This window comes from Danio rerio, chromosome 7, assembly GCF_052040795.2.
Source record: "Danio rerio strain M-AB ecotype USA chromosome 7, GRCz13ab, whole genome shotgun sequence".
NCBI classification, from domain to species: Eukaryota; Metazoa; Chordata; class Actinopteri; order Cypriniformes; family Danionidae; genus Danio; species Danio rerio.
The window spans coordinates 35,252,392-35,279,194 of NC_141027.1; the positions used below are offsets into that span (position 1 = coordinate 35,252,392).

A 26,803-nucleotide genomic window follows, 5' to 3' on the forward strand; every position below is an offset into this window, starting at 1 on the left:
ATTTAGCAACGTATAGCACCTAGTTGTTCCTTTAGCTACTTACTCTGAAAATTAATTGGGAGTAGTGAGTGTGAAACAATCCTTTACCCACATTTGAAAAACAATTCTACATTGTGAATAGCTGTTTTTAGATTTGAATAGAAGCAGTGTCGATCTGAGTGCAGATACATGTACATGTCCCGCATGTTCTTATGCATCAGCAGGAACTGGCCCTCTGGTTGCACAACCCTCACCGGGACTAAAATGGCATTACTACAAGAGCACTGGGCAGCTTCATTTCTATGGGCTTTTTCTTTGACAAGCAGATCTCTATTGGAAACCAGATGAGCAAAAATAGGCTGCTAATAATGTTTTTGTGGGCTCTTGTCAAGTAGTGAATGAGAGGAAAAGTCGAGGACTGATGTATGCAGACTTGCACTCAATGACCGCAACTTACTAACAGACGTTAAAAAAGAGCGAAACAAAAGCAATCTATAGGCATCCCTCAACCGCTGTGATTGGGCAGGGACTGTTTTATATTCACTGCACATCAACTGACATCACAAAGTCCCAAGCTTACGCAAAGCTTTTGTAAGCGCTTGCATCAGATGCAGGCTGGCATTCTGCGAGCATGAAGAATAGCATCATTTAGATCTGTTTTAATTGCTTGAAAAATGTCACATCAAGGTCATGACCTCACTTCCAGTAAGCTAGTGGGAGAATCTATAGTGGGACCCAGTTGCCAATGTGTGATTCATTTGCATGGATGAAATTAATGGAATTGCGCCCCAGTTGCCCCAGATCATTCTCAACTCATTAAACACAGGCTAAACTTTAAGCCTCCATCAATGTAGTTACACAAAGGCCACTGTATTGGATGGGCCTGCGTGTCCTGTCATGTCCTTTGTGTCCTCAACTCACTTGCCCATCTTTTCGTGCGGCCTAGCCCTATGTCTATAGTGGCAAATGCTGGGAAGGAATAAGCTATACATTGTCTGCATGTGATTGTGTTCTATAGTACAGGAAGAAAATAAACAAACAGATGAACACAATGGCCTTTGAAGCACATGACTTGAACCGGAAAATGGTGACATGAGATAGCGTTTTCTCTGAGAGGCCATCTCATTCAAGAGGCTTCACAAATGCATTGGCAATAAAACATCTTGGATGTGATGATTAATTCTTAATGACAAAAACTGTGCAGTTGGTTTATGAACATTTCCCTTTTAGTTTTTAGTTTTCTTCAAATAGAAACAAATGAATGCGTTAAAAATTATATGTTAAAATTTGGTTAGATGAATGTCACGAAATATGATTCAGGTTAAAGTTTTACACATTTAAAAAAATCATAAAGTCATATTCTTTGTGGAAAAACACAATTACAAATGGTTATTAACATGTAAATGTCATCATTCACAATTGATATTGTCCTACGTTGTGTCAGTAAGATTTTAATCAATGAAAAAGTTAAAATAGTAAACTTTTCTGAATCCTCAGAATGTTTTTTTTTAATCAGAATGAGCTTTATTGGTCAAGTGTGTGTATATATGTATATAGGTGGTAGCCGGATAGAAGATACACCATTTACCCACATCACATAAATAGTTAACTAAGTAGTTGAGGGTTTGGTGGGGGAGTTGTGTGTAACATTAGCAATCTAGTAAGGGGAGAGCGGGGGTTGGATGGGAGGTGGTGGGATGGGGGCTTTATCCCTGGGCCCCCTGCAACCCATCACTAGGCCCCTAATTTCCAGGACACTATGCATTGTGTCACCCTTTTCCTCTACTTACTACGCCCCTGATTATGACACTGTCATACACTTTTTTTTCAATGGGCTGAAGTAAAAAAAAAAGACTGTTGAAATAAAATAGAAATCCACTATTTCTCTTACTTTTATGCTGTTTCAGGAGCCATGTGCACACACTGACAGGTAAAATCTGCTTCTCTCTCTTTACTTTTCAAGTACAAAGCAAACTAAAATGCCAAAGCATTATAGATATGTATACAAAATATACAGCAACTGAGAAATAAATGGCAGAATAGGGAATAATAACAGGCATTTTCTCTAAAATTATTTTATTGCAAGATTAAAATGTGTAGATTATTTAAGACAAATGCGTTGATTAACCATTATTAATGGTGTACATATATTTTGTAGCCATGTTTAGACTAGTCATTTCATCTTCTCTGAGTATATGTAAAGTTTAGAGTCAATTAGATTAAAGAATGAAGTATTTAATGTTTTTCTTTCTCTCATGCAATAATGCATATGATTAACGACAGCTTTAGAAAGCAAAAGCCAAATCCCAGACAATTGAGATTTAGAAACCCCTGCTGAACAAATTTTTTAAGTCCCAAAAATACTCTGTGGGTCTGCAAAGCACGTAAGACTGCCAGTGGGTGTTGCCAGGTCTCACGCACACAGAACGATACAGGTAAACGAGAAAAGACTTTCCACCACTTAATTGATCACAGACTTTTGGTTATATTGAGCGGATACAAAAAAAAAGTGTAAAAGGATGATAATAAAAGTAAAAAAAAATGTGTCACTAAATATTAGGGATGCCATGATTCTCAATATAATATTGAACTGTAGGGTACGATAACCACTGTTCAATATGCGGTTTTCTCGGTTTTGCGTTTAAGTAATTCATGTGCATTTTATATCTCCCCAAATTGAATGTGTGTGCCTGTAAGTCTATGAGCTGAGATGAGGAAACTCCTTCCCGCGAGTAAATATCCAATCACTATGCTCTAAAGTTAGGGGGCGCTAAACCATCATTCCACACTTTAACATGTCAAATGGCGGTGAAGTGAGGCTGAGGCAACAGTACAAGGAAGTGCCCGCGAAGTGAGGCAACAGTATGAGTAATCTTTCCAGCAAACATACCTAACTGGTTCCGAGAGACAAATTAAAATAACAAAGTCAGTGGAGGTGTTTTTACTAAAGATTTGCAGACGTTTTCTGTGATAGGAGATGTGGGCTTTTGTCATCTTATGAAAGCACTCGATCCGCGTTACAGACTACAGTCTCGCATTTTTTAGCGCAGGGATAATTAAGATGGTTTATTTATGTTTATTTAAGTACAAATTTTTATTTGAAATGGCCAATTTATCTTTATTAACTTCATTTTTATGTTTATTTTGAAAATGTAGGATTTTATGTGTTCCCCAGTTTGTACATAGGCTACCAGCAGCTGTGAGATTTTAGTGTAATTTTTTTTTATACAATACACTAGGAACTAGTGTACTTTTCTTGGCTTTTAAGTAAAACAAAATGAGTATTGCAATAAATCTTTTTAATTTTTTTCTCCTTAACCTCTTACTGTTCGTATTGCCTATAGAATAATAAAAAGATACATGTGTCAAGCCATGAGAACCGAACCGAAAACCATCTTAAAAAACCGAAGTATGTATTGAACCGTGGGCTAACTGTATTGTTGCATTCCTACTAAATATACTTGTCTTGGACAGCCTTTAATATAACTTGGCAGCCTGCTCAAGTAAATCTTATGTATGGAAAGTACTGTATATATACACTCACCGGCCACCCTTTTAGGTACACCTTACTAGTACCAGGTTGGACCCCCTTCAGAACTGCCTTAAGCCTTTGTGACATAGATTCAACAGGGCACTGGAAATATTCCTCAGAGATTTTGGTCCATTTTGACATGATAGTATCACGCAGCTGCTGCAGATATTTTGGTGAGCCTGTGTGAGTTTCCTGTTCTTAGCTGAAAGGAGTGGCCCCCGGTGTGGTCTTCTGCTGCTGTAGCCCATCTGCCTCAAGGTTGGGCGTGTTGTGTATTCAGAGATGCTCTTCTGCATACCTCGGTTGTAACAAGTGGTTACTTGAGTAACTGTAGCCTTTCTATCAGCTTGAACCAGTCTGGCCATTCTTCTCTGACTTCTTGCATCAACAAGCCATTTGCACACACAGAACTGCTGCTTACTGGATATTTTCTTTTTCGGACCATTCTTTGTAAACTCTGGAGATGGTTGTGCGTGAAAACCCCAGTAGATCAGCAGTTTCTGAAATATTCAGACCAGCCCGCTTGACAACAACCCCATCAACAACCATGCCACGTTCAAAGTCACTTAAATCCCCTTTCTTCCCTATTCTGATGCTCAGTTTGTACTGCAGAAGATTGTCTTGACCATGTCTACATGCCTTAATGAATTGAGTTGCTGCCCTGTGATTGGCTGTTTAGAAACTTGTCTTAACGATCAGTTGGACAGGTGTACCTAAAGTGACCGTTGAGTGTACCAAATATACTGTCTTACTGAATGAAGTTAAATTACAATGAACGGTGTACTTGAAAATTTTATTTAATGCAAAAATAAACACAAAATAGCAGTTATAGTTAAAATTCATGTCTGTTACAAAATATCTAGTTATAAAATAAGCTCTGTTGGCACTCTTTCCCATGCTACATGTTCCTGTGATCAAAGTGACAGAAAACAAACAGCTGAGATGAGATACTTGGAAACAGACATATGAGGTTATTCCTTGAAGTCCTTTATGGTTTTGGATGCATTTCCTCAGCTTAGTGAGTATGGCCAGTACAAACGTTACCATTTTCCATCTCTCCAAGTATGCTGAGTGTTAGGAACTTAGTGTGTTGATGTTGGCAAATGTCCTGTGCTGGATTTTAACATCTGCACCACTGAGACAGTGTGCAGCACTCCTCTCTCCTTAGGGGAATTGGCAAAAACTCTATGGACTTTAAAGCTGTGGCACACCTGCAAAGGTTCAGAAATGCTAAGCTTTTAAGCAGACTTAAATTTGTTGCAAGCCGCTCAGTCAATCACTATTCATAATATCAGTTCTGCATAAAAAGTACATCATGTACTGCTAGATGTGTTGACAGCATGAAGTGTTAGAGTGGAAAATCCTTCAGATAGTCTATGTTTGGTGAATGAAACCAGCTGTCATGTAATGCCCCATGGTGTTTATTTATGTTAACGATGTGTTATTGTTCCCTTTTTGAGTGGCACAGTCTTCTGCCATGTGTCCTAAACACCCGACCACCAGCCAAGTGTTGACTTGTGTGTGTGTGTGTGTGTATGTGAAACATTTTCTTTTTTTTTCTTTTCAGAATTGGCTGAACTTTTGCCTCGGGACAACACTAGCATGATTAATCGGAACTCTTTCTCAGAATTTTTTTTTGCTTTTCTTTTTTCCTTGCCAAATTTCTCAACTCTTGGATGCCGTTGTGTCCAGTTGTTTCACTTTGGTCTGTTACTGTTACCTAACAGTGGTAAAACAGGGAAGTGTAAATAATGCATGATCGATGCAAGCTTCTGTTGTGTACATGAGGACCAACACTCAACTTAATGACAGTTTGCATGAATATGTCTTCATTGGTATTGGTTTTATGTTGCCAGAATTATCTAATAAAAGACAAGTCCCATGACAGTAATAACAATAGGACAAAATCATAAAAAGACATTAGCATTGTGTAAAATGTTGTTATAATTTTTGACCACAAGGTGGTGCTGGCATAGTGCTGAAGACTAGCAAAAAAGGCTTTTTTTCTCACAATCTAGGCAGTACTGCAAAGAAACTGCAATTATAGCCTCAGGCTATTGTTGTCATAACAAATACCTTTTGGCGTGAATATGTTGAATTCTTTCACATGTTTGTCTAAAATGCTTTGGTTGACTATTTTTTTCTCTTTCAGAATTGGCTAAAGGTTTGCCTCAGGACACCTGGGTAATTTTTAATCTTGACTCTTTCTCAGAATGTTCCAAAGGAATACACAGTTTGGTTATATCAGACTTGAACTTTCATCACTCTTGTGCACCACCATATCCAGTTGTGTAAAAGTACATGGAGTTTTTTTCTAGTATCGATGTCCTCTCTTTGAAAGAAGCTGGAGTTGGACATAGTGTCCAGCTTTAGTTGTACATCACGGTCTGGCATTACCACACATATCAGTTTGTTTAGACTAGAGCAGTGGTTCTCAAACTTTTTTCATCAAGTACCACCTTAGAAAAAAATCGTCTCTCCAAGTACCACCTTACGACGCCTTTTTTGTGTGCACAGTTTAAAAACGATGCAGATTACTTCCTATTATTAAGAATATGTATTAATGTCAGTCACTTTAAACATTTTAAATAGTCTGAACATTAACTGTGCTTGCAGATAAAAAAAAAGTTTTAGTTAAAATGTGCTTTTAAAAATTCATTAAAAAATGGCGCTGTTCTTAAAAAGTAAAAAGAAAACTGCTGTACTTAAATCTAAAGTATTCATAGTAGCCTATTCATCAAAAGCTGGAAATGCTGCTTGGACCTTATAAATATAGGCTATATGTCATATTGCTACACTTTCAGACAAATCTTGAAATATATGTTAAATGTATATGACGGGGTTCATACAGGCACAGCCTAATGAAAATCAATTCCAGCACCTATTTTTTTTTTCAAGACTGACATGCTATGTATTGAAGACCTGAAATGTATTCTCAGCAACCCATAAAATATTGCATAGGAATAGATACAAATAAAAAACATTAAAAATAATATTTATTAATCATATATTAATAATATAATAAACCTGCACTAAATGCTTGTGAAATCTTTTTTGTACTCAAGTAAAAATACTATTGCACTGCTAAAATAACAACATTTTTAGTAAATAATACTAATATTAGGTAAAAGTACAAAGTACTCTTTTAAAAAGTACTAGTTGGTTACTTTTGAATAAAAAATCAGATTTTCATTATGAAATCACTTTTTTTAAGTGTAAACCTGATTTAATGGTTTGATTGCTTAAATCCCAAAGCTACGTGTATAGGAATATGCACTAACAAAGGAAGTATGGTCGATTTTTCCTTTCATGACAATTAATCTTTTTCAATAGCACTGGTAAAACTACCAAATAATCTTTAAGGCCATAGAGACACTTTTTGCCCATTTTTTAAAAAATATATTTTTAAGCTTTGAAAGGTTAAAGTATATGGTAAAAAGATTTTTATTTAGCCTTTTATTTACATATTTTACACTATTTTTCTTTACAATATGGCAAATTTGTTTCTTCAATAGCTGTACATCACATGTAGATTTTATTTTACACTTGATCTTAATCTAAAATAGAAACGTAAAAAAAATACAAGTACACTGTCAGTAAAAAATAAAACAAATGACTTTATTTTACTTGAGGTATTTGAAATGTGACAACAATACATTTATCAAAGCAGTGCTTTAAGAGTCTTATTGTAAATTTTGATAAATAAACAATAAGTAACAATGGATTGCTTTGATCTGTAATGCTTTAGGACAGATCAGAATACAGCTAAATGTATAAATCACACATATACCTCATCCAGAAACATTTCCAGCATAATTCTTTTGTCGTAAAGAAACAAAAAAGCTCCACCTTTGCTAAAGTTTCACTTGACAACACAGCCAAATAAGAAGACCATTAGCATTGTTATCGATCATGCATCAATCTATTTCTAAATACTTCATAACTTTAAATACTTTTGACTAAATTTAGTCAAGAAGCAAAGATAAATAATGTCTACTTTAATAGTGGAAAGATCGCGATTGTATTCTATCTGAGCACACAGGCGATCATGAGAGGACTTGCAGTTCATTTGAAAAAAGCATATTTAAGAGCTCGCATATCTGTTTTAGTGATTTGCGTACATGAATGCGCTCTCGTGTTAAAATAAAGCACTCGTCGCATTTGCAGAAATGAGTAATTGCGCAATACCTCCATTCCCGCGCCGCCATTCAGAATGTATTTAGAGGAGTGACAGGTCAGAGTCGAGTCGACTGGCTGTCGGAGAGCGAAACGTGTTTGTAGATCATCAAAAAGGCAGGAAATATGTCCGCGGTTTAATTACTCTGCTAGACATATCTATAGTGAAAACATCCGAGAAGCATTATTCCAACAAAACATTTGTTTTTAAGTAGTTTTTTCTGTCTCTGCAACACAGAAAGCATTTGTCCCGCCCTTACGTTTCACGCAACTAGACAAGGTCGACTGTGATTGGCTACTTTTCATGTCAGTCAAATCACGCTTCAGAATCTATTCTTAAACTTCGGAAACTGATTTATAGCAGCTTATGACACAATGCACTAAAATAAACACTCTAAGCACAGCGCTGTGATCGTACACTTCACAAAACAGCCAATGCTGATCACATCGATGTTATATTACACATTTGAGGATTAAAAGTGTTAATTGTTTCTTTCATTATTCAGCGCGTACCACTAGGAGGAAGCCCGCGTACCACTAGTGGTACGCGTACCACAGTTTGAGAACCACTGGACTAGAGGAATAAAATAATATTTCACAATGAACGGTTTGTACAACCCAATAAACTATAAAATGAAGTAGTCACATTGCAAGATATGCAATGCTGAGTTGAGATTGTTGTTGACCAGAATCGACAGGTCAAATTGGTGGAGACACAGCATTATAGAGTGAAAGTTTAAAATGTTCATCTGTTTTTAAGTCCTTTAGGAACATTTTAAGAGTTTAAAGCTCATTAAGAGAACATAAAGAGCATAAAGTTTAAAAAAGCGACATTTGATTGAATTCTTTATTGAATTAGATGTTGCAATTTCTCTACCCGAATACTGTTAGACCTTCTGTACCGTAAACCACTGTTTATTTGATCTTTAATATTTTTCCATTGTGTTTATTTATGACAGCATATTTTTTATGCTTATTAAATGTATATCATAAATTACATAAAACATATTTATATATCACTCCCATACAAAATCATCCCAATCAATCTAAAGTAATGATCTTCTAAATAGAGCTATTTAAGTCATCTGGTGAATTGTATTTCTATCCTAACAAATATGTCAAGAGAAAAAAATTCACAATGACAAAATTTCCAATATCATGCAGCCCTAAAATAAAGAGTGCAGATGTAAATGTGCCATCTGGAAATTCATTCTAAAATATTTTTTTCCAGACTTTTACTATAATATATCACTTGAATGCAACAAAAAGAACCTATTCATCATTATAAAAGTGTAATTGCTAGCAATGTTTCCATCCAAAAAAATGTTTAATAAATGTATGTGCAAAACAGGAATATTGCATAAAAGACATACGAATAAAGCATTGTTTTCATCCAAAAAGTCAAAGAGAACAAAATCGTCACTGCCTGATTAACTGGCGCCAAATAGCCACTGTAAAAATGTCATTTGCTGTGGTTGGAGAAGCTGCGTGAATCTTTTCTTTATTTAATAAATGACTTTCACCTCAGAAGAGGATGCAAACATGCAATGAACGCCTGATGGCTTTAAAAGCATAGGACACGGAGCACAAACGCTCTTGACAGTTCTAGAGGTCATTAATAACACTAATACTGCAATGGTTAAACCAATATAACAGTTCAGATGTTTTACAGTGTGCTCAGCCTGCTTGTTTGTCCATTCACACATTTTTATCGTCACATGATCTCTTATAACGAAATCACATGACTTTTTTAATGCACATACTGGAATTTGTTCGGTAAAAGTGTTTCCATTGTAGTTTATGTGCATATTTTCTTATTGAATAAAAAGTTTATACTTCTCATTTATGTGCATATGTTTTTCATGAGCATTTAAAAAATAGGTGGATGGAAACATAGCTATTGAAGTTACACACAAAAGCCTGGGAAAAATACAAATTTTAGAAAACAATTTCCGACAACACTTAGAGGCTTTCACATCTAAACTCTTCAAATGTTTTTAATCAACCACATTTCAGTAATCAACCAAACTGCTGCAGCAACGAGAAAGCCTGAGCTTACTTTTCTGTTTGTTACACAAGTGTGATATTTACATTGTTTACTGGCAGGGACACTTTGTATTGCTTAGGAACAAAATTCTCATCAATTATGAACCAAGTGCTGCTTTGTAAATCAGAGGACCCACTGAGATGTGTGTGACAGTGTGTCCCATTTATTCCTTTATTGTGTTTCAGAAAGCAGTGGAAGTCCACATGGCTCTTTCAAGAAACAATAAATGCAGTTAATGAGATAAACACGATTTCCAATTAATCTCCTGGGAATCTGACCGCGCTCCAAATGCTAAGCTTCTCAACCATGGGTGTTTTGAGCCAATTCTCTAGCTTCATGAATGTCTCGATTCCATGAAATCAGAGTAGGCTTAGTTCTTGGAAACTTTTACCAGGAACTGTGGCCTAAAAATAAATCAATTTACAAATCTGAGCATGAAGCCATTGTAGGCCTGTTGTCATTCTGTGGAATCCTCTGTTCTGATTCACTCAAGTAGAGAACATGTTTGAAAAGAAGCTCAGTTTGAGCGGCGCTCATCTCCGGTGTGATATACTTCTACCACTTTAGGTGGTACATTTTGCAGTTCTTGCATTTGAAATTAGACCAAATGCATGTAGATTAATCGTCTTTGTTAATTGTTATGAAAATACTAAAAGAGATTTGAGAAGTTAGAAGGGTTTTAGGACAATGTTGTCATCACCAATGGAGTGATTAGTGATTATTTCCTAAATATGTGCGTTTCTGTATAAATGAGTACTCCTTTTTTAGAAAATTAATATTTTTATCTCGTATCAGTAAATACAGGCCAATTATTTTTAGTGCATTTAAACTGACCAGTTTTATTAAACAGGTATATCCATCATCTAAAGAGTTTGGTTGCCTAAAATCTTTCGTAATAGAAAGATAATACATTTAAATTCAAATGAGATATTGCCAAAATACAAACATAAATTTTAAAAATGTTTATATACAGTTGAAGTCAGAATTATTGGCCCCCCTTTAGGTTTATTTTTTTCTCTATTTAACAGAGCAAGGATATTTTCACAATATGTGATGTGATAATTATGTCTGAATATTTTTTTTTTTTTCTGGAGAAAGTCTAATTTGTTTTGTTTCGGCTAGAATAAAAGCAATTTTTAATTTTTAAAAAGCCATTTTAAGGTCAAAATTATTAGCCACTTTAAGTAATATTTTTTTTTCGATGAAGAATAAACCAATGTTATACAATAACTTGCCTAATTACTCTAACCTGCTTAGTTAAACTAATTTACCTAGGTCACTTTAAATGTCCTAAAAGATATCTAGTCAAATATTATTTACTGTCATCATGGCAAAGGTAAAATAAATCAGTTATTACAAATTAGATATTAAAACTATTATGTTTAGAAATGTGTTGAGAAAATCTTCTTCCTGTTAAATAGAAATTAAGGAACAAAATAAACAGGGGGACTAATAATTCAGGGGGTTTAATAATTCTGACTTCAACTGTATATATTTTTTTCTTTATTTTTCCTGCTTATTCAAACTTCATTTACATTTTTCCGCAGAACATATTAATTTGGTGTACTTTTTTGACTGTGATTTATGTATAATATATATTGCACTAATATATTTGGATTACATTAGACTTGCCTAAAACAAAACAATTAAACTAATAATCCTTACTCTAACTCCATTTTAAAAACCTAGCTGTCCTGATGAATATCCTTTGAGATCAGTTTATTGTACCGTTGCTGAATATTAGTATACTAGTAAACTACTTGGGCTGTGCAATTAATTAAAAAGTTAATCGAATTTGACAATTAGAACCTAAAATCGGTCTATTTTTTTCAATAATTTTCCCTATGATGTGTGGAGTCATTTGACCCTGCTCTGTTTACATTTCTGCATCAAGCACAGCATATGCAAAAAAAAAAAAAAAAAAAATTAACTACACATTGAGACGACACATCCCAAGCTATGTGATTGATCGGATTGGTAGCATTGAGTGTGGATGGCACAAAGTGGGCAAAAATAAATAAATAAATAAAAGATTTGTTCTATAATCGTAATTGAGTAAAAATTAATCAATAAAATTAATTGAGATTTTCATTTTAGGCCAAATCGTCCAGCCCTATATACTACTACTACTACCACCACCACTCATAATACATTTGAAGACCAAAATACATTCTACACTGTATAAATATATTACCAAAATTGTTATTTTGTAAATAAAGTATTTAAAGTAAATAAAGACAAACTGTACTGCAATTAAAAACTGTCACATCTTTCCTGTAAATCTAGCTTCACTGCACAAACTGAAATTTGCAATTAGCATAGCTAGAGCCAATTGGTAATTAACAGAGCAGTAGTGTGTGGCTGGCTTTCAGTACAGTGATTAGGAAAGGTCATGTAGAATACACAGAGCTAAAGGGAGTCTTTCTTCATAATCAGCGACAGAAACAAGAATAATGGAGAAGTTGAATATTTAAAAAGTCAACTTTAATATACTATAAGAATGATCAAGTGAACAAATTTACATTTTTTTCATGTTTTTGTTTTCATATTTGTAAAAAATTCACAGCTTAAGTGATTTATTAAGAACAAAATGGCATAAATACGCCAAAAATGTGACATGAAAAATATAAACAATTACAACATATGCAAAACTATGGAGTAAAACATATTTAAAAAAAGAAACCACTTCAGGCCATTGGTCGTTCATCTAAAATACAAAAATAAAAGGAACAACCCACAATGTTTACTTGATGGTGTACTCTGACCACATTTGACCTTGGACTGATTATAGTAACGTTATCATCAGCCCCTCAGTGCAGTAAGGAAACAGCCTGTGGTGTCTGCAGTTTAGGCCTGTTCACACCAACAAAAATAACTATATTAGCATCCACACCAATACATCTTATCATTGAGGTTATTATAGGCATGCACTGCTCTTTTATGCTCTACCACTTTTAATCCTCACACTCTCTAAGGCTGGATGGATTCTGATTGGCTGACAATGTTTTTAATCTTTCATCAGCCAGTCAAACATAGTTCTAAAAGTAATTCCAAATGATCATATATTGTTGCCAATCTTTGATCAATATTAATATAGTTATTGGTCTTGATGTAAACAGGCCTTTAACAAGTATTCAAGCCTTTGTGACATTAAAACATCACAACAAATTTATGTGTCTATGGCGCATCTGTTTCAGTGGTGAATTAGTCAGAAATCATGTTCTGCTAAGTACATTAACCATATGTTTGTGGTCTGTTTGTATTTATTTATTTATTTTTCGCCTCACCTGAGAACTTGTATAGACTCTAAAAGTGGTCTGTGGGCATGACCTCTTATATATTATTATCTTCATGATGCTCAAAAGCATCGACTGCCATGCTGGCTGTGCCATAGATGATATGGTGCAGTGCAGTGATCCCCTTAAAGTATTACACAATATATACAACATAAAGACAAGAGAAAGTAAAGTATACACAATAGAAACAAATCTCTACAAGTAGATCACATTAGTGGTGCTAAAGAATGTTTTTTTACACTCTTTTTCAGAACTAATCAATACACTTTGTGAAGTTGCTGTTGTTGCTGCTGCTATCGTTCATGTTCTCCTTTATGCTGTTGTTATTGTCATTAGGGCTCAGGCCTTGCTGCTTTATAAGCGCACGAGGCATCACTTTCTTCTGTACAAACAGCTTCTGGAGGAACCTGTCGCTGATGCTGAGTGGCAAGTAGCTGCAGATGAAGTACATGAGTATTAAACCAGGCCCAGCGTAGTATCGCACCTGGGGTTGAGGAGAAAGGAGCGCTTCCACAATGGTGTCGATGACAGGACTCAGGTCCTCATTGGCTGTTTTGGCATAATTCTGGAAGAGCTCCTTGGTCTCCAGCAGATATTCTTCCCCATATTCCTCCAGAAGGTTTGGGGACAAGCCCTGGAGCAAGCTCTTGTACTGTTTCTCCCAGTACTCTGCGTTACTGCTCTGCCCTGCAAGAGAAAGCATGATGCAACATTTACCAATAAATGTGGAAAAGTCTGGCCAGGGCATGTAAACAGAGGTCTGTGGACACTTTATTCAGTTATTTATATTGTAATTCCAGACATGCATTTGGCCATACTATCTGTTCAGTGTGGGTGTAAAGAGGGAGTTCAATGTTGACTCAAAACACGATGGATCCCTGAGGCTTAGATGCAAATGAACAGTTTTATTGAGAACTTAACCGGCGTGGTGGTTTTCACTCAAGATGTGACCCATTTGTCTTGAAAGATCAGACAATCTAATTCACTATAACACAGCAGTGCTGTTTTCAATCAATTTGCTTACGTACTGCTTATGTTTCAAGTGTTTGATAACATAAAAAGTCTGTACTCTTTGTTCCTTTTGGTTAATAACAAGTATATAAATAACTAGACCTAGCCTTAAAGGAATAGTTCACAGATTTGTGTTTAATTACTCACTTTTATGTGGTTCCAAACCTCTGAGACCTCTGTTTATCTTCGGTACACAAATTAAAATATTTTAGATGAAATCCAAGAGCTCTCTGACACTCCATGGACAGCAATGGTTGCGAAACATTTAAAGTTCAGAAGGTACAAAAAACATCCTAACAACATGTCTTCAGTGGTTCATTTGTAATGCTATGAAGCTTTGGAAATACTTTTGTGTGCACAAAAATAACAACTTTTATGATTTTATTCATTAATAAACGTTCTTTTTTGAACATTGTTCATCCAGGGCTTGAATGGGCAGAAAGCTCTCAGATTTTATCTAAAATATCTTAGTTTGCATTTTGAAGAAAAACAAAGGTCTCAGGGCACTGTATGACATGATGGTGAGCAATGTATGCAAAAACTTTTGTATTTGGTTTGAACAAATTCTTTAAGAATAGATAAAATATATTGTTCCAAATTGAAAACAATAGGGTTGTTATCACCACATCTATAATAATGCCATTACAGAAAAATAATGTTAGATTTTGCTTTGTAAATAAATTAGTTATATTGTCTTCCTTTAATGTTTACAAAATAGTGGCCTTGTATATGTCATGTAAATTAGTATGAGGTACGAGGACGAATTAAAACATTTAAGTAAAATCAAATTTAATCTAAAAGTAATTTAAAAACATAGTATACTACTAAAAAAGTACTAAAAATTGTAAATTCGACTATAGACTACAGGGTCGTAACCAGCCTGGTGAGAGGGGTGGTTCTTTTTTTCTTAAAAAGTGGACATTTTTGCAGTTATTTGCCTCATTTTTAATTTAATTATGAGGTTTAAATAACGCATTTTAGTGACATTTTAATCATGATTTCTTTGCTGGATTAGCTTGTCAAATGGTCGTCATCATGTCACCACATGTTTTTATGTACTAATAACATTTACTAAAGATTTAGAATAAAGAAAAATTAAAATACTTATTTTTCAAATACACATTTATTACATCAAATATTAATAGAAAAAATATGAATCTGTTAATGTTTTAAATAAAAAACTAGCCTATTGTCATTTATAAGCCAAATACCAAACTGGCCAGCACATTTAACTTCCCTCAGTCATAATTTGGGACCACAAATTTGTCACTTCAAAACGGAAAGACACACCGAAGCAGCAGCCAACACACGATGGCTTTCGACAGGTTATTGTCATAGGTATTTTTTTTTCTTTTTTTTCACATTTTATTATGGAATGGCAGTCAAAGTAGGACAAATGAGCTCATGTATGGGACAAAATCTGGACCTTTGTCCACTCAACGAATTAGGTTGCAAATAACCAAAGTTTTAAAATTTAGATGTGGGAAATCTACCCTTTGACTGTATATTATGATAATGGAAATCATTATCAATGGAAATCAACCACTGTGATGAAACATCTGAGAACGGCAGTATATGTTTATAATAAATCACCACACTGGAAGCATGCCCTAGTTTTTGCATACGTAACTTGCTTTTCCATTGTAAAAAAAAATTGCATTACCTGTCTTATAGGCTGAGGGTAAGATAGTGGAAACTTTGACCCCCCATGGATCCAGCTCGTGACGAAGTGTGTTGATAAAAAGATTCAGAGCAGCCTTTGAAGCCCCATATGATGCCAAGCAAGGGAAGGGATGCTCACCTGCAGAATTACAAAAGGAAAAAGAGAGGTTGATTAAATGTCAATCTCAATCGCAATATACAGCTTAGCACACCCTTGAAATTTTTAATGAGTTGGCTGATACGATAACGATGGTATGATACTACGTAAGAAGAGCTACCAAACTCCTCTCACGTTGCCTGAGGTCCGGTAAAGACACAATAATGAACATTCTAGGAGTAGAGGAGTAGAAGTTTTTGACAGAAGGAGTGTCATTCGTATAATAAAGACATGCAGTAAAAAGAGGTCTGGATTCTAGCCAGAACAATGATCAGTTCAGCAGTGGAAACCAACCAGCCCTGTTGAGGTTAATTGTAGATTGTGACTGTTTATAAAATGTGCGGTTTTGCCTCAAGCTTTTGCGGAATAAAAGAGCTTGTGTTCAAATCACTGGGAGGATGTAGGATATGTTTAAACACAACAGGCCTTCTGTAGTCTGCTGGATGTTCTTCTCTATTGTGACAGAAGCATCTGCTGCTTATGACAGCTAAAACACTTTGCTTTCAGTCATTTTTCAGTCATTTTTGCTTTTTTTTTCAACTGCAAAACTGTGCTGATGGAGACATCTTTATTTAAAAGGCTACGTGCCAGTGTTTACGGAGAACTCAATGGCTTCCTACACCAATCTGTTACTCATAGTATCACACTGTTTTGGCACAATAGCAATAAACAAATAGAGATAAAATCAGAGGATCCAGGCTAAAAAGTACACTGGTTTCTGAATTCCATCATGAGCTTGAGCTGAGAACTGTGTGAAAACTGTTGAAACCGTTTGTGTGGACACTTGAGGAGAAAAGAAAACAGGTGGATTACAGTTTGGGCTCCGATTAGTGTTTGGTTAGATGTGATGAAGCCAGATGGAAGGTGTAAAGTAAACATCTGATGGACAGAGTTCCATTTATAAAGCACTGGCAGATTTATGTGGCTGGTAGTGAAAGAGAAGTGACTCTTAATTACATTTACCACTGAAACAAGAGCCTGTAAATGCATAAACATGCCATCTAATGTGCGATTGAATTAACTTTTTATTTCTTTCTTGTTTGTTAGCAGTGACTGTTGAGTAGAATAACTTGATGGATTTGTTTGTATAAGTGTACTAACTTAACAGTTTTTAGTGTTCACATGAGTGTGAGTGTGTTTACCTGAAGGGCTGGAGATTGTCACAATTCGGCCTTTAGACTGTCTGAGAAGTGGTAGGAAAGTTCTGGTGACGGTTACTGTTCCAAAGAAGTTGACTTCCATGCATCCTCTGTAGTTGGACATAAGAGAGAGCTCAGCATCTCCGATATTTACACACCAGCCAGCGTTGTTCACAAGCCCCCACAAATCTGGAGGAAAGACAACATGGAGAAGTATTGCTTGTTATTCTGATTTCTTCTCAATTGGTAATTATGACACTCTTTAAAATGAAGGTTATTTATTGGAGGTCCCATGATAAATGAGCTTTATAAATTTTAGATTTAAAAGCTTTGCATAAACTTTTGATGTGTTGGTTTTTTTTATTGTTACCAGTTTCATCAGAATACACTTGAAACCCTGTCTAATGGATTGTCTGAGACCATCTGGAGAATCACAGAGATATGGAGTGGTTTAGTACTGAGGGATTGAGTGATCTGGGTTTTGTCTCCTAACGAGAAGACAGCATGTGAGAGCATAAATTCTTTCTGGTTATGATGAAACTCTGGCTGGGTTTAATACTTGATTAGATGAGAAAACAGTATGTTTCTGCTGAGATAATGATTTATCAGCAACCTTAACCTCACTGTCGTCTGCTTAATATTTTAGGGAAATGATTTGCAGAATAAGGAAATCAACGTCTAAACTGAATCCATTTGTTAAAAAACTTTTTGGGTAACACTTTATTTTGATGGCCCATTTGAGTTTTAGTAGACTGTCTGCCTAATATCTGTTGATACTGCTCCTTCAACAGGCATTTAACTGATTATAAGAAACACTGCAAATACATGTCAACTTACCCTAATGCTAACCTAACAGTCTACTTATAATCTAATGAGAATTAGTTTGCACTTTTTGTGCAAAACTTTTTCTCTCTCTCCCAAAGAATGACATACTGAACCTTGACTTTATGTTTTTAAAAGGCAGCATGGAAATATTTGTGTTGTTTTCTGATTGGTCCACAAGGCACCTGGCGCTGTGGTGTGTCTTATGTTTAAAAACAAAACATTCCCTTGATGTCCCGCCAAATTATACACCACCCTTCCACCCTTTCCCCCCTTCTCCCAAACACTTTCTCTGAGATTAGACATTCCTGTTGGTCAAGCACAAACACACAAAATGCTTAAACACTATACACAATGACACAGGCAATGGATGACACCAAATGTCTTGTAAAATGAACCTCACTGACAACGGTTTGCCAATTAGAAACAAATGAACTGGTTTCTGTGACCTACTTTTAGGAAAAATCAATGTGGTGCTTTGTTGATAGCATGTTTCCAAGATTTGGCTCAACTGAAATGTTATTGGAAACCACAAACCTGGAAACCTTGTAAATGTTTATTCAGCGTAATCACAAATCCCTGTGATGACCTAGTTGTACTCTATGGTTTACTAGGACATTTTTTTGTTTCCTTGTAATTCAAAAACACTATTTAACAGGATCTTATCACATTTAAATTTTGTGTTTTTTGTGGCCTGGTGTAACAGTAAATCCTCACCTCTTATGCCAAGTTTGGCCTTGGTGTCGAGCAGGGCTTGCTGTACCTGCTGAGGCTGGGTGATGTCTACTTGCAGGAGGGTAAGTCGTGATGAACAGACTTTGCGCAAATGCTTGGCTCCCTCTCCTTCCAGGTTGAGCACAGTCGCAAACACTTCAAACCCCATTGCATCCAACTTCTTTGCTGTAGCATTACCAAAACCTGAATCACAACCTACACAGAAAGAGAAAAAAATTTGCCAATATATTACTATCAAAACACTGACTCTTTATAAATATTCAGATTTTGGCAACATTTGCCAATAATTACACTTAAATTTCTTGTTATGCAACACTAAAGTGATATTATCAATACCATAATAGTTGTTTTAAATTCATTCTAGAACCTTCAGCCAGTTAAAAGAGACTGAAAACAATGAAGGAATCACAGTCAGCATTGTTGAACTGTAATCTCACTACTCTGACCTCTGAACATCTATAAAAGTTCAACAAAACCAGAACAGCACAACAGGAAACAAAGCAAAAGCACAATTACAGTATATAAAGTCACCCCACATGAAGTCACACAACACAGCAATCACTGAAACACGAATCTCCCTTATATAGATATTGGGGTTGGTGTCCTTTGATTTGAGAACAATGTCCTGTTGGTCCTGGGGGACGTTGTGGTTTGGAGATGTGCTGCTAAAATGTTACTGCATAAATGCAAATAAGGTCTCAACAAAACAAAGCATTCATACAATGCACCCACATGATTTTGATAGATTTTGAGATTGCACACACACACACACACACACACACACACACACACACATACAACCACACACACAACCACACACACACACAAAGTGTACAATATGTTAATAAGGAAATCTAACATCTGATTTTTATGAGAGTCATTACAGATAATATGTAAACCCAAAGGAACTTTACCCTCAAGTCACAAAAAAAAAAAAATGTTTAAAAAGACTAAAAGTAGAGTAACAGCAGACTTTCTGTTGCTTTTCTACCCAATGTTCATGCTGTTTTTGTAAATTCATTGCAGTTAACTGCAGATTCTGGAAACAAAAGTGACATGAGAAGATATGTGGTGGAGATGCATTTCTCTTTATGTGAGATCTATAACATAATTGAATCGCTGAGCTTTAGAAATGAAGGTTTTCTGAAACTGCCAGTTCTCATAATAGTTGTACTTTTTAAAATGAGTGTTAGGAATTTTGTTTCCATCCAAACTAAACTTATTGCATTTTGTGTCTCTTTTGTTTGGCAGGGAAGTCAGCGTTGTAAAACTAAAGCAACAAAAATAATAATCATAAAATCATGACCCATTGATGCCTGCTGGGATTTTGTTTTATAGAACGACTCAAGCATATCACACTTCGTCCAGAGGTCAGTGGCCCCACTTTTCACCTCTAATTTGTGAATGTGAGTCTAACAATTATATACTAGTTATGATAACAGCAGTTACTCAGTGTACAAGGAGGGCAAACACACACAAACACAGTCACACCTCTGCAATTTAGAGCAAATGCTATCTCGAGGTCCTCTGAGGACACGCACATATCTGTCAGTGCACTAACTGTGCTTTCTCTTTGTCAGTGTGTTATCCAACATAGATACTCAAAGTATTCCACAATAAACATGCAGAGCCTGCAGAAGGGAGAGTCTTGGGATGTGGACTCTAATAACAGAGTAAACAAGACTAATACGGCTTTATTAATATTTAGTTTATTTATTTTCAATAGTAAATGATGCCATTTTTCAGATAAATGTACATGTAGGAGGTATGCACTGAATTTTGTATATTCAGATTTTATTGCAGAAAAGACCCAATGGGAAGTGGCCGATTAAGTAAGACATGGTCTTACTGTAATAAATGGTCTTGGTTAAATTTAATTTTAAAATATATATTTTATATATCATATATCTTATTTTAATTATTTACAGGTACTCAGCTAACATGAAAATGATCATCTTTCCTAGTTCCTCTGAAAGGACTACCCTCAAGAGGCTCTGATTGGTCAGCTAACATGATGTGCTGTGATTAGCGGATTAGCTCCATGTCTCTTTAAAAATATGACATCGTGGTGGACCACCTCTTCAACATATAACATGCTAAATAACTAGATTAATCACAATTAATCACATCCAAAATAAAAGTTTGTTTTGACATAAAACATGTGTGTATTAAATACATTTAATATGTAAACTGTATGTGAAACACACACACACAAAAGCAAAACTACACAAAATAATGTCACAGATATTTAAAATGTAAATGAAATTCATATCATATACAAATATATTTCAAATCTAAAATAAAATAAACGTCAAACATATGCATGCATGTGTGTAAATATATGTACAGTAGATAATAAATATACACAGTACACATATTAAAACAACCTTTTATTTTGGATGTGATTAATCACAATTAATATTTGCCCGGCATTATAAATAACATAACATAAAAATGTCATCTTATTTTCCTTAAAAATTAAGATAATTTTTAAAATGTAAACAACTTAACCCAGCCTCTACCCCTAACCCTAAACATAAACACTTTTCTATTAAATAACTAGTATGCAAATTTTTTACATTTTCTAATTGTTTTATTTATTTGTTTTTTAAATAACTGCCCTTGTAAAGACAGGCTATTGCTTCAAAAATGTACCTTCTGTGTACCTTCATTTATTAAATAAAAAAAAGATTCACGCAGCTTCTCCTACCACAGCAAATTCCATTTTTACTGTTGATATTTGGCGCAATTTTGTTAGCTTTGACTCGTTGGATGGAAACGCTGCTTTATTCGCATATCCTTTATGCGATATTCCAGTTTTGCGCATAAAGTTATTTCGCATTTATGGATGGAAACATAGCTATTGTTGCCTGCTCAAACCAGGCATTGGTGGGCAGGGTCAGTGCAACCACTGCGGACACTCCAATAGAAAAAAATGAAGGAAAAAAAACAATTAAAACTGTTGGTGCTGTGTATCTGTGCCAAGTGCATTTTCTCTGAACTTTGTCCCCTTGATGCTACACTTAAACCTTCTTTATCTGCTTAACCTTTTCACCTGGCTTGGCTAACTGGGCATGGCCAGAATGCCACAGGTGCCTCTTCCCTGTATTTGCCTTCAAATACTAACCATGTGTTATGTAACATTGATATGAGTATTATTAGACACTTTGGGTCTAGCATTTCTCATCTCACACTCAATTGGTCTGCATTCTGGAGTTGCTCCAGGGACATTGGGTAAGGAAGAGGCCTGCCAGAGCCCTGATGAGCCACTTCTGAACCCCCCACACACATGTGATAGCACTGAAGCGCACAGGGCTCAGAGGACAGTCGGTACTGACAGCGAGTCCTGATCAGTGAAGCAATATGTGGAACTTCCATGGCCTCAGCGAAAAAAAGAAAGAAGTGAAAAGAGCTAAATACCAGACAGTATGGGTGATGAACTGATTTGCTAATGCTAAAAAACGTAATGCCATTGCATGGCTGAAAATATCAACTTAGGTGGCATCTTCAAAAAGTTGTTGATTAATTAAGCCAATAAGAATAAGGATTAAAAGAGGTTAAATAAGGACAGCATGGAGGCACACAGCACGTTTACTGGTTCGTGTCTTGACTGAGCTAGATGGCATTTCTGTGTGGAGTTTGCATGTTCTTCCCATGTTTGTGTGGTTCGTTTTCTCCGCCAGATATAAATGAGTGTGTGGGTGTTTCCCAGCAACGGGGGTTCACAAGTTAATGTAATATCAGTAAAGTGCTGCAGCAGGAAGGGAATCTGCTACATAAACACAGATGCCAGAGTAATTAATGATTCATTCCACTGTGGCGAACTCTGTTAAATCAGGGACTTAGCAAAATGAAAAGTGAGTGTTTTAAATAAATTTGGGGATTATTATTTTATTTTATTTAACATATTTCACAATCCCCATATAAAATTACATGCATTTATTTTTCTTCATGTTGCTCGAGTGTTTACATAATATTTGTGTAAGCTATAATCAATTTGCATCTTTCATCTCACTGACTTGAGAGCTTTTAAGCATGTCTCTGCTGATGATAGATGGGCTCGGGTTCAGGTGTCTGAATGGTGTGGGATTAATAGTGCTTCCTCCTGCTGTCCTCAGCATGTAAACACAATGAGCGTGCCTCATGCTAAGTGATCCGATTTCTCTGCTGCCCTTCATAACACATACAGACTAATGCCACTTGGTACTTAGTAGCTCATTCAGAGATCCATATTGACGTCATAGATTTCATAGAAATCTTGGGGTTCTAAGAGAAGCGTACGCTGATTGATCCTGACAAATCTCCATAGCTTGAGTGAGGAAAAGCACAAATGTTAGTGTGAACAGATAAAGAGATGAAGACCGTGTGTTTATTTAACACTAGACGTTCACACCTTCATGGTGCTGAAACCTGGTGTTAATCACAGCTTAGTTCAGTCATCATGGTTTATTGGCAATTGTGAAATCAAAAAAAAAAAGCTATCAACATGTGCATACACAAGCTTCAGCTAGCATTTACAGAGTATTACCAAAGTTAATAGCAGGAACTTCCTGGAAGAAAATAAAACATACACAGAACTTGCATATGTGCGGCATGCTAATTATTGGGCAATTTGTGGAAATCCTTCCTAAATATAAACATCTTTTTTTCATCAAAGATCTAGGCTTCATTATGTAGGAAGGACGTGTTCTTTGAGAAACAGATGCCACAGGATTATTTGCAGTCAGAATTACAGAGGTTCACATGATGGGAGTTCTGGCATAGCCAGCATTACACTTTTAACATTCCCAGTGTTAGTCATTAACATGTACATGGTGTACCAGCCTTCCAGTCTATAGGCGTTTTTCCAGCTTGACTCTAGCCAAACTAACGGCTTTAGGTTGTGCAGTCAGCCAATTCTGTAACCTTAACCCCCCGCCTCTCAGCAATTCAAGCCCTGACTGTGCCTTTCTGCTGCCTTTGTAAGAGGTTTACAGGTTTTCCACTTTCTTTTGGTTATTGGCATGAGAGTAACTTCAAGCTTTTAGAGTGGTAACTTGAGAAAAGATGACGACCAACAATACACTCCACTCAAAATGATGAAATAACTTGGTACTGAAGAATCAGACAAAAAGTAAAATCAAGCAGTGTGCTCTGTGCCATCCTAAGAAACTCATGTTGCTTCTGTGTACATGCATTAAAAGAGGAGGTTGATTGGGTTGTTGGTTACCATGCCAATAGACGGCAGACAGCTTTGGGGGATTTAAGGAACCCATATGAGTTATTTCTGTGAAACTCACATCTATCCAATGGTCATAAGCTGCCTCAGAATAACCAACTAACTAAACTTAACTCCTTGAATCCAACTAAAAGAAAATACACAAGCTTATTACACATTTGTTTTGACCCAAATTTGGATTAAAAAAATCTAATGTTGGGCTATTTTTTTTCATTCTAAAAAATTCTAAAATGTTACTTAATGATTGTTTTTTGCATTTATAGAGTGTAGTTTGTCAAAAAATACCCCAAAAAAATATTGTAACAGGAGCAAATTGTTTGATCACCCAAACATTTTCCTTCTAAAAGCCCATTAACACAGCAGCTACATATAATACATACAGTATGAGTTATTTGTACTTCATGTAACTCCCGGTTTTTCCTGCTCGTGATTTGCTTAACAATTGCAGAAACGTTTGACTAATTAGCAATCAACAATTGTTTGTACAGTAGGTGTTGGGCTGCTTTAGGCTTTAGTGGATAAAAGAATCATACTACAGAACTGAACGATACGTGCTCAAATGAAGTACATGGCTGCTGAAGGAGCTTATGATCCTGATTAAACAGGAGTTCAAAAACCGCTTAACAGTCAAATAAATCAACACTTAATTGCTTTTATTCCTTGGGGTCTGAACTAACAATTCCACAGTGTTATGTAGGGGCTCTTTTATAAGCTGATGTTTCCATATTGTACACATGGACACAGTTAAACACACAGAGTTAGTTTTGTTTACATATTGAGCTTATGTAATTGTCCGCCTCCAAAATTCTTACATAAAATACTTTATATTTGATTTATACTTATGTTTGTTGTGCGTATTAAGCGTTTACTCTTGAGAACAATTGGCATTTCTGTACACAGGGAACAAAAGAGGTATTGGAACTGTAATTAGTGCAAGCAATCGTTCAGACATTCTGTCATCATTTGACATTTTGACATTCTGTCAATCATTCTGTCATCATTTACTAACACTCAACTCATTCCAAACCTTTATGACATCAGGGGGAGTTTGTTTTAGGTGAACTATCCCTTTAAAGCAATGCACTATAACTACAGCAGGCTCCAAAGACCACTTAAAGAGACATTGCACAATGGTTTAACTGGGGGGATATAGGTGTAATTTGTAAGAATGCTATAGAAGGTACAACACAGCAGCTCTTTGATTTGATTCATGGCTTGCACTGCATTTTTGTTGCATAAGATCATTTAACTTAGAATCAGATTAGCTTAGCCAATTAAGAAAAAGACAAACCATCCTTGAGTACTGTAGTTCAGCCAGCAGGACACAATAGAGGTTAATACACAACACATCGGATGAACAAGACTAGCAGAATGCATGCACTGATTAATCATCAAACAGTGCTGAATGTTACATCCAGTCCAGGGTTATTATAGTTAACTTGAAATCATATTGATTACTTAAATGAGAACTGAAATAAGATATAGCACATTTTCATTTCAGATATTTGCCAAGGAACTTTTATGCATTCTCTATACACTTAACAATGAGCAAAGGTACATAAAAAGTCCAATAATATTGCCATATTAAAAGTGCTAAAACAAAAACACAAGACAACACACACACTTTAAAACCAAACTTAAATAAAAACTGAAATTTACAGTAGCATAAGATTGAAAGTAAAATTAAACTTCACCTATTTTTGAACTTGATATGGTCTAAAGATAAAGAAAATTCTTTTAAAAGCATCGCACAAGATGTTCTTGATCAAGACAGTCTGTCCTCAGACATGAGATGTTATGTAGGGTAAAAGTGATTCTAATCAGGAAAGCAATTAATACAGAACTTACAGTAAAACAGCAAACATAGCATGTGCTGACAAGGAATGTACAGTGCAAATGTGCAGCTAATTCCATCACGGTACAGGTGAAACACATACTTTTTAACCCTCTAAATGTTGCTGTATGGCTAAATACAAAACAACAACAATCCTAATATAATTGTGGCACTTTTGCAAGACAGAATACACCCGTCATGACCTAGATTCCCCAGCTGATGTTTGTACAATCTCTGCTTATCAATTCATGTGCATTTCAGGTCAGTGCGTAATGATCCTCTGAGTCAGCCACGGATCAAAAGAAGAAAACACAAAAATGTACAATGACACACACAATCATTCCTTTCATTCTGTTCTTGCTTTGGCTCTTGCTTACCTGTGATGAAGACTGCTTTGTCTTCAACTGGCAGGGAGGGTTTAGGGGTGGCCCACGTGAAGTACAGCCAGCAGCACACACAGAGGACCAGTCTTGCCAGCACAGCGGGCATGCACAGGGCACACAGTCTCTCCACCAGCAGAGTGGCACCCAGCCATACCACCACTGAGGGCATGGCACCGATATTGAATGCCAGGAACTTCTTCACCGCTCCACCAACAAAGATAGACATTACGCCGATGTAAATCCAGAAAGACACTGCAAAGTCTTCCATTGTACTAGAGATGGAAATGCTTTGTAGTCTTTCTCTCCCTGCCTGTTTTCTCTTTTTTTTTCTGTCTGTCTATCTGTCTGTCTGTCTTGTACTGATACTGGCACCTTTCCCTCTTTTTCTCTCTCTGCCACTGTCTCGGTCTCAAGTGGGATCACACTTACAAATGAGCAACCATGTGCCTGCTCGGTTGCCTACAATCTCAAGCTCACACACATCTCACACGTTCCAACTCAGAGTAGGAGAGTAAGAGCTAGTGAACAGATCCGTCTGACTGCGTGTGTGTATATATAGTGTACTCTGCAGGAGAGGGGAGGGACTTTGCTCAAGCAGATGTAATCAAAGCCCAATGGCCAAAGCTTTGCAACACTTCTTGTACCCCCCACTTACCCTCAGCCCCCACAACATACACAGGTTTGTCGTCTTTCCAACAAAGCATTTGCTCTTTGTGCATTTTCCACTCTTTTGCTGCTTTTGCTTGGCACTGAAATAATTTGTGGAACTTTCTTCTATATAAATATGAGAAAATAAATGACTATTATAACAG

The 26,803-nt window shown here is 36.0% G+C and overlaps 1 protein-coding gene and 2 long non-coding RNA genes across 6 annotated transcripts in view; 2 read left to right on the top strand and 1 right to left on the bottom strand.

Moving 5' to 3' along the window:
• Positions 1-26,803, top strand: part of LOC147836038 (uncharacterized) — a 41,705-nt gene that overhangs the window by 2,655 nt on the left and 12,247 nt on the right. The window contains exons 3-4 of one of the 3 annotated variants that reach the window (XR_015495875.1): positions 19,808-19,926; positions 25,870-26,802. The exons of 1 other annotated variant lie outside the window; for it this stretch is intronic. This is a non-coding gene — a long non-coding RNA (uncharacterized LOC147836038). Of the gene's footprint in view, positions 1-19,807; positions 19,927-25,869; position 26,803 lie in introns of those variants that run through there. One more of the 3 variants, XR_015495876.1, reaches the window with a different exon arrangement.
• LOC147836039 (uncharacterized) lies at positions 3,679-12,474 on the top strand. Its single transcript, XR_015495873.1, has 2 exons — positions 3,679-5,938; positions 8,266-12,474. It is a non-coding gene; the product is annotated as an uncharacterized LOC147836039 (long non-coding RNA).
• hsd11b2 (hydroxysteroid (11-beta) dehydrogenase 2) lies at positions 12,197-26,518 on the bottom strand. 2 transcript variants are annotated; one of them, XM_087258861.1, is made up of 5 exons: positions 25,986-26,518; positions 17,825-18,751; positions 17,003-17,759; positions 15,705-15,842; positions 12,197-13,717 (listed from the first exon to the last, which is right to left on the bottom strand). In XM_087258861.1, the coding sequence occupies exons 3-5, from the start codon at positions 17,121-17,123 to the stop codon at positions 13,284-13,286; spliced, it is 693 nt and encodes a 230-aa protein (XP_087114987.1). In that variant the 5' UTR covers positions 17,124-17,759; positions 17,825-18,751; positions 25,986-26,518; the 3' UTR covers positions 12,197-13,283.